The sequence below is a fragment of the Gavia stellata genome, chromosome 9, assembly GCF_030936135.1.
Source record: "Gavia stellata isolate bGavSte3 chromosome 9, bGavSte3.hap2, whole genome shotgun sequence".
Classification (NCBI taxonomy): Eukaryota; Metazoa; Chordata; class Aves; order Gaviiformes; family Gaviidae; genus Gavia; species Gavia stellata.
Window position 1 is genome coordinate 24,923,973 of NC_082602.1, and position 14,160 is coordinate 24,938,132.

At 63.8% G+C, this 14,160-nt stretch overlaps 1 protein-coding gene across 1 annotated transcript; it reads left to right on the forward strand.

Annotated features, from left to right (window-relative positions):
* The first annotated feature begins 669 nt into the window (after positions 1-669).
* SLC25A28 (solute carrier family 25 member 28) lies at positions 670-4,861 on the forward strand. Its single transcript, XM_059821124.1, has 4 exons — positions 670-1,008; positions 1,169-1,397; positions 2,271-2,327; positions 3,776-4,861. The coding sequence occupies exons 1-4, from the start codon at positions 685-687 to the stop codon at positions 4,291-4,293; spliced, it is 1,128 nt and encodes a 375-aa protein (XP_059677107.1). The 5' UTR covers positions 670-684; the 3' UTR covers positions 4,294-4,861.
* The last annotated feature ends 9,299 nt before the right edge of the window (positions 4,862-14,160 follow it).

Consider the following 14,160-nt stretch of genomic DNA (forward strand, 5'->3'; position numbering starts at 1 on the left):
GGCGCTCCGCCCCCCGCGGCCTCGGAGCCCAATCGGCCTCACCGCCCCCCGGCGGAGCCTCGCCCCCGCGGCCCGGTGACCAATCAGACCGCGGCGGGGCGGTGCCCCCAGGCGGCCGAGGGCCGCGCCTGGCTTCGCCCTTGTTCCTGCGTCCGACCTTCGCCGAGCGACGTCACCCGGTGACTTCCTCCCGCCCGCCCTATCGCGACCTTCCTACCGCCAGCGCCCAGCCAATCCGAGGCGCCCAAATAAACAACACGCGCCGAGAGCCGGGAGTGGCGGGCGAGGCGACCAATGGCGTCTCTCTGGCCCCGCGGAGAGGAACCGCGGGCGGGCCAAAGGTCGCGGACTCACCGCCCAATGAGCTGCGCGGCGGAGCGCGAAGTTGAGGCACCCAATGGGCTGCGCGGAGCGGCGGGGCGGGGAGTCCCGGCGGCCAACGGGCAGCGCGCCCGAGCGCGCCGGAGGCAGCGGCTGGCCAGTGGCGGCGCCCGGGACGCGGCAGCGGCGGCCAATGAGCGCGGAGCGCGGGGGCGGTGGGCGGCGGGCCGAGCCAGTGGGCGCGCGGCGGGGGCGGGCGACGGGCGGCGGTGGCCAATGGGCGCGGTGGGGCGGGGCGGAGCGGGAGACGGGGGGCGGGGTGGCGCGGCGCGGGGCCGGGGCGGCGGCGGTGGCGGCGGCGCCATGGAGCTGGGGGCGGGCGCGGGGGCGGGCGCGGGCCCCGGCGCGCGGGGCGGCGCGGAGTCGGGCCGCGTTCTGCTGCTGCTGATGGGCGGCGGCGGCGGCGCGGGCAGGGCGCGGCGGGGCGGCGCGGAGGCGGAGGCGGGGCCGGGTCCCGGTGCCGGCCCGGGGGGGGCCGAGGCGACGCGGGGCCCCGAGCCGCGCTCCCCGCCCGCCCCCGACTACGAGGCGCTGCCGCAGGGCGCCGCCGTCTCCACGCACATGCTGGCGGGCGCCGTGGCGGGCGTCATGGAGCACTGCGTGATGTACCCCGTCGACTGCGTCAAGGTGCCGGCACCGGGGGCGCGGCGGGGAAGGGGCGGGGGGCAAACCGGGGCCTACCGGGGAGGGAGGTGGTTTGTGTCCCGCCGGCGGCGGGAGCTGCCCCGGCCAGGCCCCGCCGGGCCCGCGGGAGTGACGAGCCGCCCGCCCGGGCCTTGTGTTCCAGACGCGGATGCAGAGCCTGCGGCCGGAGCCCGCCGCCCGCTACCGGAACGTGCTGGAGGCCCTGTGGCGCATCGCCCGCACCGAGGGCGTCTGGCGGCCCATGCGGGGCATGAACATCACCGCCACGGGCGCCGGCCCGGCCCACGCCCTCTACTTCGCCTGCTACGAAAAGTTAAAAAAGACACTGAGCGACGTCATCCACGCGGGGGGCAATAGCCATGTGGCCAACGGTACTGCTCCCGACCCCCCGCGGGGGGCCACGGGGGCCGGGGGCTACTGGGGCTGCCCCCGCCGCACCAGGGTGGGGAGCGGGGTGGGGAGAGGCCGAGCATGGCCGTCGGGAGGTCTGGTTCCCTCCCGCTCAGCCGCAGGGCGTTAGCCGCTGCGGGGTCGGGGTGCCACGGATGTCCTAAAGCCCTCTGCTCTCTCCAGCCGCGAGCCAGCTGCACGGCGTGGTGCCGGGCAGGGGGAAGTGCCGGTCCCGTGCCTGCCGGAGCCGCTCCCAGGTATCTGGCTTGAAGCAGGTTAGTGGCCAGCGCTGGCCTTGGCTCAGGAGTATGCCGGTGGACGGGTGCTGCCCGCAGACGAGCCGGGTCTGGCTGCAGCCCCGTGGGCCGGTGCTGGAGCTCGCTCCGGGAGCGCCACGTGGTTTCGGAGCCCATCTTGCCATGGTGCCTGTTACCCATCTCGACGAGCCACCGCGGTGGGGAAAGCGTGGGGCCGAGGGGAGAGCAGGGCACATCCCGTCCTCGGCAGGTGCAGCAGAGTGCCGTTGGGTTTCTCCTTCTCTGTGGGGCGCAGGGATGCTCGCCGTCCCCTGGGCCCCCCTGTCACCTGGTGGCATTCGCCTGTGCCTGAGTGAGTCCCGGTCGGCCCGTGGGACTTGACAACCTGTCGCAATCCTCTCTCTCTTTCTTGAGCTCTGTCCGGGTGGGAACCGCTGAGGACCAGCCCATCTCTTGGAGGGGAGATGGAGGCCGCCTTCGGATCTCGCCTTCTTCCAGGGGCCTCCTCCTGTGCCTTGGCGGGGGACTCGGGGCTGTGGTGGAGCCCCGGTGTCCCTCGCCTCCCTCCCCTCACATGTGGCAGTTCTTGTTTTGCAGGTGCAGCCGGGTGTGTAGCAACGTTGCTCCACGATGCAGCCATGAACCCTGCCGAAGGTAACGATGGTCCTGGCCTGCTGGGGAGGGGAGGATCAGGGGCTGCCCAGGCCGCTCGGGTCCCCTCTGCGGCATGGAGGGTGCTGTCCTCGTTGCTCACCCAACCACAAGGATCCTTGGGGGGCCAGTGGCTGCAGCTCCGGTTAGGGAGCCTGGTGGCTGCCCATTACGGAGCGGGTAGGTAGAAGAGATTGATTCTGGGGAGCACAGCAAACCCCAACTTGGGAGGAGCTGGGAGGGCACCAGCTTTTTGGCCAGGGGTTTGGCTGGGGACAGTTACCTGGAGCAGGAGAGAAGGCAAGCGAGATGCAATCCGTACTGTTGAAGTCATTCCAAGTGTGTGGAAATTGGGCATTGCTGTGGTGAGATCTCGGGAAGATGCGGTACAGTTCTGGGCCTGTGTTCAGGAAGAAAATTAAAAGAAAGGGGTACAAAAGGCATGCTGGAGAAGTCAGGAGAAGGGAGATCTTGTGTTGTGAAATGTCTGGAAGATAATGATTTTGCGGAGCCTGGTACATATGAAAAAGGCAGAGGGAGTTTGTAATTAAAGTCTGTGAATATGGTGGCAGAAGGAGGAATAACAAGGAAAGGCCAGTCATGAACGTACTTTTTCCTCTTGGAACTGGAGGGCTCGTGATGGTGCAGGCTCCAGCTGATCTGGGCCCAGCAGCGCTCCTGCCTGCCCACTGCCTGGCTGGGACCCTGAGGAGCAGGCAGCTGTGTGGCCACACTGTTGTCATTCCTTCCCTGGAGCTTGTCTTGTCACAACTGTAGTAGTTTGTAGTTGGATCGTTTTTGGCTTCTTGTGGTCATGTTGAGACAGGGGGAGGCAGAGCAGCGACAGGCTGTGTTCTGGGCTCCCCTGCTCTGCGCTTGGATGTGTTGGCAGGGGTTTGGTGTTTGGTTCTTGCCCCGGAGTGGCTGCGTTTTGGCAGCAGCCACTAATAATTCCTGGCTGGTGGGCTCTGTGATGTGCTGTGGTTATTCTGGGCTGCAGCGGGGGCAGCTGGGGAGGGACAGGCTCGTCCAGATTGAGAGCTGTCTGGAAACAAAGAGAATAGATGCAGAGGGGGTTCTCCTGACTGCACCGTAGCTCTGCGGTGGGGGATGGGGTGGGGAGACATCAGTCGCTTGGGAGTGAGGGTGGATCTGGAGTATAAGCGCCTGGGTATTGGGATGTTCCCTGGGGCTGCGGGAGCTGCAGGGTTTGCAGGCGGTGATGTCTGTACGACAGTGATGCCTCGACAGATCTAAATGGCTGCAGTCCTGCCTGGGGACACGCAGGGCACTGCTGGTTCCAGTTGTCCATCACTAGCTCTTAAGCCAGCGTGACCTAACTTTGGGCACCTGGAGGACGCCTGGCTTCACACTTACCCTTCCTCTCTCTCCTCTTCCCCTCCGTGCCTGGGTCCTGGCTGCTGCTGGTGGCTGCCGCCGTCTGTCCCAAGTGGTCAAACAGAGGATGCAGATGTACAACTCGCCTTACCAGCGTGTGACGGACTGTGTGCGGGCTGTGTGGCGCAACGAAGGGGCCGGAGCTTTCTACCGCAGCTACACCACCCAGCTCACCATGAACATCCCCTTCCAAGCCATTCACTTCATGACCTACGAGTTCTTGCAAGAGCAGCTCAACCCCCACAGACAGTACAACCCAGGCTCCCACGTGGTCTCCGGAGCCTGCGCGGGGGCTGTCGCTGCCGCTGCCACTACGCCTTTGGACGTTTGCAAAACACTGCTCAACACCCAGGAGTCCCTGGCCTTGAGCTCCAACATCAGCGGACACATCACAGGCATGGCCAATGCCTTCAGGACGGTGTACCAAGTGGGCGGCGTGACCGCCTACTTCAGAGGGGTCCAGGCAAGAGTCATTTATCAGATGCCCTCAACAGCGATTGCCTGGTCTGTGTACGAGTTCTTCAAATACATCCTCACCAAGCGCCAGGAGAAGCGGCGGGCTGGGAAGTGAGCCAGAGCCGAACGCCATTCCAGACCTGCTTCACCTCCCCTCCTGGTTTGTCTTCTGACCCCTCTCCCTTTCGGTTTGGTTTATGTTGAAGAGAGGGGGCAGCGAAGCCCTTTGGGGTTTAGCGATGCCATTTCTTGCCTGTGGCGGCTGCGGCTCTGCTCAGGCTGCACGGCTTGTTCTCTCCCAGGGTCCCCCGAGATGTCCTGCTGGGAGCTGCAGCCCAGGTCATGTCTCCTGGCACTTCAGTGGAGCTGTGCTCCTGTCCTTCCTGTAACCAAAATCTCCTCTCACATAAAGCTCGCTCCTCTGGGAGGGGAAGGTGAATGTCCTGCCCTGCCTCTGGCAGGGCCAAGCTGAGCTTGCAGTTGCCAAGGAGGGGACAGCGGCACTGCCGAGGATGCTTGTCTGGCTTTAGGCTGAAGCGAAGTGTAAGCCTTGCCGTTGTCTTGTAGCACGCACACGTGATACTGACTGCCCCGATGGTGGTGGGGAGGGGAGGATGGCACTTGAGGAGGGGAGCCTGTAGGTTTGTTATTGTTCCTGCTCTTGACACCTCCAATAAAAACAGTTCTGCTCTATCCTCCTGTCCCCTCCTTACTCCCGCATGGCCCAGCTCCCCGCACAGCACCTTGCTGGCTGTGCCCGGTGCTGAGCTCTTTTGCTGGGTGCCAGAGAGGAAGGGAAATAGGGTCTGGGGGTGGTGGTGGGAGGAGGGGACCTGCCTGGCCCCGCCACCCTGGCAGTGTGCAGGGAGGAGGGTGGTCCCCATCCCCTTTGGCTCGTGGCCCAGCCCATCGCCTGCTGCTGGCATGGGCTGTGACCCGGATGGTGAAGCTGAGGTTTATGCTCCTCGGTTAGGCAGTCCCACACCCCCAGTCTGACCAGGGGTCCTGAGGACGCCTCTAGACCACTCCAAATGGAGGCTATGGCAGGAGGGCCCTGGGTTGTGTGTGTTGGGGACAGCACAGGAATTCCGCCACTGGGTGAGGCTGGAGGGCTTTGTAAACCTCACACAGGAGATGTGGGGCTCAGCAGGGCTTTTGCCTCCTCATTTTGAGTAATTAAACTAGTTTGTGCCTTGTTGGGCATCTTAAAACTTTATCGACACACTTGCTCAAAATGCTAATTTTTTGTCTAATCTAATGATAATTAATAGAATAGCTTATTTTTGTACCATTTTGTTAGCTGTCTTGATACTGACTTCCTTTAGGGTCCCACCCAGCTCTGGACCTGCCAGCCAGCCCGCAGGGTTGCGTGCTGAGCACCGAAGTACCACCTAGTTGCGCTGGCCTTCCCAGAGCAGAGTGCCAGATTCCTCGAGCTGGGTGCCTGTGGGTGATGCTTAGCTCTTGCAGAATGCTCCCATAGTGCCGGCAGGAGCAGCATCCGTCCCACGGTGCCATGCCCAAAATAACTCCCTGGAGGAAATGTGTTCACAGCCATGGTATGTGCCGCCGATGAGCATCTGGGTTGGCTCAGGGCTGCTTCAGAGGATCCGCCAGCCTGGCCTGGCCTGCACAAAGGGCTACTAGGGTGGGCTGTGGTGAGGGGAAAGAGGGGTTTTCCTGCAGCTGGAAAGGCTGCTGGGTGAGCAAGGGGAACGCACAGTCCTCGGGGGCATCAGGCCCCAGCATTGCTGAGGGGCTGAAGGGGAGGGACCCCCACACTGCAGGGCTGGGTGCTCGACACCCTGCCCAAGCCCCGTGCCAGCCCCAGCTCCACCTTTCCCTTAAGCATCTCTCTTGACCCTGGTTCCTCAGGGTGGGTGATGGATGCCGAGTGACTCCCAGTGGGATTTTCAACGGCTGCCAGGCAGGTCTGGGTGTCCCTGGGCACAGAGCGGCCACAGCTGCTGCTCCACAGCCCGGGTTCACCTGGGTTGTGTGCCCATCCTCTGCTTCCTGGCATGGGCTGCAGGCTCCTGGTCACTGCTCTTTCTGCACAAGCAGGAGGACAAGAAACTCCTTAGAGAAACAAAAGCTACCGGAAGGGAGGAGCCTCCACTTTTCCCACCATTTCAGGAGCTGGGGCTTTAAGAAATAGCCTGAGTATTGCAAGATTTGGCAGCCCTGTGTCTCCTGCACCGAAGAGGGAGAAATCGGAGAAGCAGAAATGGCTGGGAGAGACCAAGGGAGGATTAGCTTGGTGGGCAGGGCATTAGATGGAAGACGGGTACAACTGGGCTCTGCCAGGATGGGTGTCCCTGCCCAGAAGCTGAAAGCTGTTGGCAGCGGAGCTGCAGCTTCGCCTTTAGCCCTCACCGTGCAGCAGGACAATAAGAGACCCCGCCGAGGGAAAGGCATAAACATGGGCTGGGGGTGGGGAAAGATTCACGCTATTAAATCCATCAGCCGCTGGAAGAAGCTCTATAAATGTCAGCGGGTGAAGGCATGATTGAAGGTGACTCTGGGATGTTTCCAGGAATAACTGCCCACAGAAGTGCTGGGGGAGGGAGCGAGACCCCTGGGAATGGGGAGATAGTAAGTCAGCACCGCACAGAGATGCTGCCTTGTGAGCAATTGGCCTGAGTGCCCCCCGGCAGGGGTATGGCCTTTCTGGTCTCCTGGTGCTCTGCCAGCTTGCCCAGCAGCAGCTGGGTGTTGCCCTGTGCAGGCAGCAGCGGCCCAGCAAAGGATGGCATTGCCTGTGAGGGGTCTGATGCCGCAGAGACGGCAGAGCTGCCCAGGGGCTTTCCGGATATCCGTTGGGCCAGGCCACGAAAGACTGGAAAAGTCCTCTGTCCTGCTGCCGTCTCCATCCCCTGAGCTGAACCTCTGCCGCAGACCAAGGGTCGCCATGGGGGCATGTGGCTGCTCCCCAGCTCTGCTGGGGTGGGGTGTCCCCCTGCCAGCCGGCCCTGGTCATCTGGCGCCTTTGGCATGATGAAACGCCCAAAGGCAACAGGGTTATTGGCTGTTTCAGCTACAGCCGCTGCCTTTCCAAGTTCTGATAATGCCTTGGCAGAGCCACATTGCTCTGGTTCTGTCCTATGACCTCCTAGGTATTTGGCTGTGCTTCGGGCGAGATCCCTCCTACAGCCTCTTCTGAGTAAAGAGACTATTTTTGGCTTTCCAGTAAGGAAGCCACACTCAGCCCGGCAGAGTTTGGAGACAACCTCTTTTCCTTTTGCCTCCCTGCAGGATACCCAGCCACATCCAGTGCGGACAGGGATTTGCTGCCTTGCCTTCCCATGCCCAGCTGCCCCTCGAGCCCTGTCCTGCTGCTGGTGCCCAGTGCGGGGGGTCTCAGGTAGGGGTGAGCCCTGCAGCCCCCTAAGCAGGCAGAGCCAGGCAGCGCTGCTGGCCTTGCCCCGCTCCGGGTGATAGATCCGGGGCTGCCGCAGCTCTGCTGTGGCATGAGCCCAAGCTATTTCAGGCAGCCCACGTTTGCCATGCCAGGAGCAGCTCAGGAGCCTCCATCCACCTTCGTGGTGTAACCGGAGATGCCCGCGCTCCAGGGAGTTAAGGGCAGGGCTGGGGACTGAGTTGCTTATTCCTGCTGGAGGGGAGCTGGGGGGGTCATCTCCCCCAGAGCAAGAAAGGGAGACCCGTACCTCTGTCTGGGGGACAGTGGGCTCCCAAGCTGCTCCTGCCTCGGGGCCTCCACGCAGGGCACTGGGTCCCAGCCCACGGGGGCCTTTGCCAGCCCAGCTTGGGGGCAGGCAAGAGGGGCAAGGGCACCGCCCTGCCAAACCACATCCCTGCCCCTCCTCTGCCAGTGCCCTGGGCTACCCAGAGCTTTCCTGCGCCCTCAGCCCCTCTGCAGCGAGTGCCTGACAGCCCTGCTCAGTGCGAAGAAGTGGCCAGAGCCCATGGGGATCACAGTGGTCGGCTCCCAGCCTCCCTCCAGCCCCGACTCACCCCGGCTCTGGGATTCCTCAGGGCTCTGTCAGACCCCAATAAAGTCATACAAGTTCTCATGACCCCACGGCCTTACAGCGGTGGTAAATGTGGGTGCTGGGGCTGACTGGACACAGAACAGACATTGCCTCTGGTGGGCCCTGGGAAGCTCTCTTCTGACCCACGTTGCTGCCTGGGTTAAACTACTGAGAGACAACCCCTGGCTGGGCTGGTCCCAGCCTGCCTGGCTCCGGCCAAACATGGCAGCAGTGCAGGGAGGCAGAGAATATAGCCTGAAAGGTAAAGCTGAGGCTGAAAACCTGCTTTCTTGGCTGTAAAGAGCCATCACAGGAAGCAATCCCCAGGGCTGGGCTGGGACTGCTCTCAGCATGTCTGGTTTGATGGGGAGATTTTGGTAACACCCATACTTAGCGCGGGGTTATGCGTCGAAGTCCCCTGACAAAGGGCTGTGAAGTGGCCCTGGGAAGATGCTGTCTGGCTGGAGCTGGGGTGCGGGCAGCCGGCATGTTGCAGTGGGGAGGTGGCAGAGTTGGGAGAAGAGCCGCTCCTGGGCTGGATGGGGGTGGCACAGGGGTGGCAGCAGGCGTCGCTCTCCCACGGACACACGGGTCAGGACAGCGGGGACAGCTCAAGTGCACCGTGACACTAGAGCTTGCCCTGGGGTCAGTCTCAAAAACAGATGAAGCAAGGTCTGTTCCAGGAGATGGGGGCTCCAGCCCTAATCTCCCTGGCCCAGCATGCCTGCAGGTACGGCACTGCTGTTGGTGCTAGCCCCGGAGAAACCCTGCAGTCACCCCAGGGCACTTACGGCACAGGGGCTGACATAAGAGCCTCCTGGCAGGGCACAGAGTGTGTCTGGCACAGCTAGACGGGTGTCAGGAGAAATGCAAACCTAAGCAGCCATCTCCTCTGTCCCCAGCACCTTTGGGTGCCCATCAGATCTGGGCAGTGTGTCGCCCAGAGCGTTGCCAAGGGCGATACAAAGAGGATGGAGCAGGGAATTGGGCCAAAATTAGGCTGTGCCTGCAGCAGGGACACAGCTCCCTCTGGTGAAGATGCAGCTGTAATGGGCACCAGGCGTTGGACACTACAACCATCAAAAATGTCCATGGGTAAGGACTTTCGGGGGGTGAGTGCAGTAGCTGGAGGCTATGGGCAGTGTCGAGGCATTGGGAGCGTTGCAGGGCAGGGAGGGGGCATGCTCCTGCCATTGCGTGAATTGCACCGCTTTGGGATAGAGAAGCTAATCAGAGCTAAAAACCTGCTGGGTCTCTCACAAAGATGTGCTGAATGCTTGTGTTCAGTTAAAAAACCACAGAGAGCAAAACACTGCTCACTAGAAAGGAACCTGCACGGTGGCTAGCAGCTGGGAGAGGACACCGGCCCTGTCCCCAGCTCTCCCGCCGCAGCAGGGGCACATGTGGGTGCTTTCCTTTCACCATGTGTACAAGCTCCAGCGATGCTGCCCGCTTGCAGCAAAGCTCCTGCATGTGTCGGGAGACCCCCAGCTCCCACAGAGCTCAGCCATGGGGAGACACCAGCCTGCCCAGAGCCAGTGCAACCAGCCCGGCCTTCCCAATGCCCAGCGTGTCCCACTGCTGTCCTGAGCACCAGGGATGCGATGCCAGCGGGGGGAGGCAGCGCTGCCCGCCTGCTCTGCAGCCCCCCAAGCCTTGCAGGGGCACTCGGGCACCCCCAAACCAAGCCAACACTAGACGCAGAGTCCCTGCGGCATGGGGTGGCAGGGACAGAGAGGTACCTGTCGCTCCTGTCCCCGGGTGCTTGCCGATAGATGGCGGTGGCGTATCTCGCTTGGGGACAGGGCCCGGGAGCAGTGTCCCAGCTGGCAGCCCGGAGGACCTGGTGTTCTTAGGCAGCACCCCGCCGGCAGCTGGGGACCCCCCTGGCCCCGGCACCATGTGCCTGCAGCAGCCCCGGGAGCGGCGAAGGGTCATCCACGGGAAAGCGACTGTGGATTTTATTGCCCAGGCAGGGGAAGGCGGCAGGGCACAGGCGGGAAGGGCTTCAGCAGGGCCCGGGGGCAGCTCTGGCCTTCAGCAGCTCTCTGCGCCGGAGGCAACAAAGACGCTGTCCCCTACTCTCGAGGGGCGGGTGACCTGAATCCCTTGTAGCAGTGCTGAGCCCAGTCTCACCGGTGCAGGGAGGAGAGAAGGAACAGTGACAATATGTGAGTTCTGCCACCCTGCTTAGTCAGGTGTAGTCATCTTGTGATGGACAAGGAACTTCCAGCATGGAAGCCAGCTGCCCACCGAGCACTGACCAGCCTGCAGAGCAGCCTCGGCAGCTCCCAGCTCGTGGTGCGGGGCGGCTGCGGTGGGAAGCACTGCAGAGCAGGAGCTGCCACTCCAATCCGGCTCCAGCACAGAGGGGCAAGAGCCAGGCACCACTCCAGCATGCAGCTGGGTCCCCGGGGCTCTGGGCCCCGAGGCAGTGGGTGGTGGCTGTGCCCAGGGGGAAGTAGATGGGACCAGAACGCAGCGAGGTCTGCCCAGGTCCATGGGCAGCCTGGCCAGCCTTGCTGGGAGCAGGCATCTCGCTCCACACCCAGGCGAGCTCCTTGCTGATGGCAGCAAGTAGGTGATGAAGAGAAAAGGATGAAGCACAAGGGGGAGGGATGCCTGCAGTGGGGGGCGGGAGGGGGAGGAATGGAAAAAGATGTTGGTAAGGCGAGGAAGCCAGAGCACGTCTGCACTGCTGCAGAGGGAGCAGCGCTGATACTGCACAATCCTGGGCATGCTGGAGAGGCCACACAAAACCAGCTAGCACTGGGGTTTGGATAGAGCCTCCCTGGGAACCACTGGACAGATGCAAGTTCTGCCCACGGGCTCCTCCTTGGCCAGAAAACCTGAATGAAAAACAGAATTGGAGCTCACACACAGAGTGGGACAGAGACCCGCTAGTTAAAGCCTGTCCCCCCTGCCCAGTTCCTCCTTTGCTTTAAGTCAATGCGTGGTTTTACAGAATCTCATCCCTGTCCGAAATCAATCAGCGCCTTCCCTCCCTGGCTCCCAAACAGCAGTAAATCCCCGTTTGACCAGGAAGAAACAACATGCGCCCTCTGCCCCTTGACCATAGCCCTCCCCATCCCTCCCTCCCTGATGTCCCTCTGGCCGCGCCACCAGAGCAGTGGGACCATGCTGGAGGGATTTCCACCACCACCCTGCACCTCTCACCTCTCACCCTGCCGGCAGCACCCCGCTTCGCCCCAGAGCACAGGGGACGGGGTGCGTCATGGGCAGGCACTGCCTCCAGCGCGGCCACGCAGCAACTTCCCTCCATTGTGTCTCCCCTCCCTGGGCAGCCCGTCCAATCTGCGGTCTCCCACCATCTCCCTCCCACCGGCCTCCGCCGGCTGTTCCTCCTCTTTGGAGCACTTCACTTCCGCCACCCTGCTCTGGGCCCTCCGGCACCGCCGGCTCTTTGTGCTGCTCCGTCCTCCCCATCAGCTCGGGTGCTTTGGGCGAGAGTCTGCAGAGGGGTCCCTCCCACTAACCTCCTGCCCTCCCCCCAGTCTGAGCTGGTGGGACAGCTGGGATCTGTCCCAGGAATGGAGCTCACTGTAGTGGACATCTAGAAACTTCCACCGCCATGCCACATCGGCCTGCAGCCAGGCCTCTCAGCATCCCCCAGCTGGGCGCTGCTCCAGCTTTGCATGGGGAGAGCCAGGCCGGGGAGCACACACGGGCGTCAGCAGGCGTAAGTGAGGTGAGCGCAATACTGACCTCACACATACAGCAATGCTGGGTACTGTTGGTGCTTGATAATGCTGATACTGCCCGGCATCGCCTCTTGCGGCGTGGCCTTGCGGTCCCCATGTGCCCCTTCACTTTACTTCACTGTCCGTGCTCTAGAGACTCTGGCTACGGACATGGGCAGCGCGTCCCATGCCAGGGCTCTGGTCTCAGCTGGAGCCTCTGGGTGCTGCTGGGGATGCAGTGGATTTCTAACCAGCTGCGACGTACTTGGAGGGGATGTGCTAAGCTGGGAGCTCCCCTCGCACACCCTGATTTCGGAGGAGTTTGTATTATGGTTACGATTCCTCTGGCCTGCACACTGGGGCATGAACTCATACGGGTCTCCTATTTTTGCAGACAACAGTCTGGCAGAACATGGAGGAAAATGCAACTCTTTCCTATGGCAGAGACAAATCTCCCCAGCCTGACTGCTGCTGCGAAGAGAGAGCATTACCTATCTTTGTTCTTGGCTATCCTGTTTCTACCCACGAGACCACAGGGCCTTAACCACTCATCTCCGAAAGCCAAGAGCGGGGCCTGGGCTTCCTCTCCGGTGACACCTTGCTGCCATCCAGCAAACAATTGGCTGGGCGTGCCGCATCCTCTCCCAGCACCGGCCCCGCGAAGCCTGCCGGCCTCGGGGTGGCTCGCAGGACAGCGGGGTGCTGTGCCGAGCCAGGGCTGGGAGCCGGGGCCTGCTGGTTGCCCGCTCTGTCCCCGCGGTGCTGCAGTGGAAAGAATTTCTCCGGTTTCTTTCAAACAGCAAACCCCAGGGGTGCGTGTTCAGCTTGTGTGGTGGAAATGTGCGGCGTAAACTCGGGCTTAGCAGCGTGAATAGTCATTACCTGCTGCTTCTGCGACGGCAGGCTACGAAAGCTGGTCCTCTGCTCGTGCTGGAGGGACGGGCACACGACACGCATGGGGAGGGCAGGGGGAGGAGGCCGCGGGCATCTCCGGGTGAGCGGGGAGGCATACCAACCCCCTGGGCTGCGTCCGTCCCGGCGGCTCCGAAAAGGCTCCGCTGGAAACATCTTCGGAAGCTCCAGCGTCGCGGCTGGGGAGACGTGCGGGACGGTGCGGGAGAGCTCGCCGTGCCTCCGGTCTCCGCTGCCGCCCCGGGCGAGCCAGACGGGGCTCCGCGGGTGTCCGGCCCTCCCCGAGCGTGGCTCCGGCCCCGGCGGCGGCGCTCGGCGGGACCCGCACGGCAGAGGCACGGCGGCGGCGGCAGGGCCGGTACGGCCCCGAGAGCTCTGGCGGCGGCGGGGCGGGGCGGTCCGGGACGGGGCGGGCGGGCGGCGACCCCGCGGCCGGTCCCGCGGGGCTCGGGGGCCTCGGCCGCCCCCTCCCCCTGCAGCCGAGCGAAATGGCTGAACATGTAGCAATAATGCCCCGGCATTCAGGCTGCCCGGCCCGGCCGGCCCTAATCAGCGGCCCGCGGACCCCCCTCCTCTCCCCCTGCGCTCCCAGAAAGGGGAACAAAACCCAGCACGTTTCTGCAGCCCCCGCGCATAAAGCGCCGGGCCTGGGCCTCAGTGGGGGGCAAAGCGGCCCGTCAATCTCGGCGCCGGGGCCCCTTTGTCCCTCGCCTCCCTGCCACACCTTTTGTTCCCGAATCCAATAAGCGCCTATTCCCGCTACCTTCCTCGGCGGCTCCTTTCAGCGCCGGCCCGGCGGCCACAATGGGCCCGGCTCTGAGCTGCGCGGCCCCATTCAGCGCCCTTGGCACGCTCACAAGCCGGCCGGGCCGCCCTGCCCCGCGGGCACGCCGCTGCGACCGCCCCGCCGCCGGGCACCGGCCCCGGCCCCGCCGGGCACCGGCCGCTGGGCGAAGGAGGAGCGGGCGGCGGATATTGCACCTGGTTTATTGACTGACTCGGCGAGCTGGCGCTGGCAGTAACCGATACAGAGTAGATAGAGGGGCCGCGGCACTCCCGGGCCCCGCCGTCGGCTTTTTACAAGCAAAGCTGCTCCGCTGGCGCGGCGCGATCGGCTCCGGCCCGCCCGGCCGTCGCGGTGGCTCCGCGGGGCGGCGGCGCTTCGCTGCGAGCTCGGGCGGCCCCGTCCTGCCGCGCCGCTCCGCCCGCCGCCGGCCCCGCAGCGCGGCCCGCGGGAGCGCCGGCGTCCCGCCGCGCCGTCCCGCCGCCGCCGCCGCTCCTCCGGTCCAAGGCGCGCGTTGCGCGGCGCGCAGCCGGGCTGCGGTGCGGGTGATAACGGGGCCCCGGAGCCGCCGGGCCGTCCTGCCGGTCCGCTCC

Excerpts from the sequence above, each read along its gene's own strand:
- SLC25A28 (XM_059821124.1), top strand. The coding sequence starts at position 685 with ATGGAGCTGGGGGCGGGCGCGGGGGCGGGCGCGGGCCCCGGCGCGCGG. Across the intron at positions 1,009-1,168 it reads ACCCCGTCGACTGCGTCAAG|ACGCGGATGCAGAGCCTGCG; the intron begins GTGCCGGCACCG and ends CTTGTGTTCCAG. Across the intron at positions 1,398-2,270 it reads CAATAGCCATGTGGCCAACG|GTGCAGCCGGGTGTGTAGCA; the intron begins GTACTGCTCCCG and ends CTTGTTTTGCAG.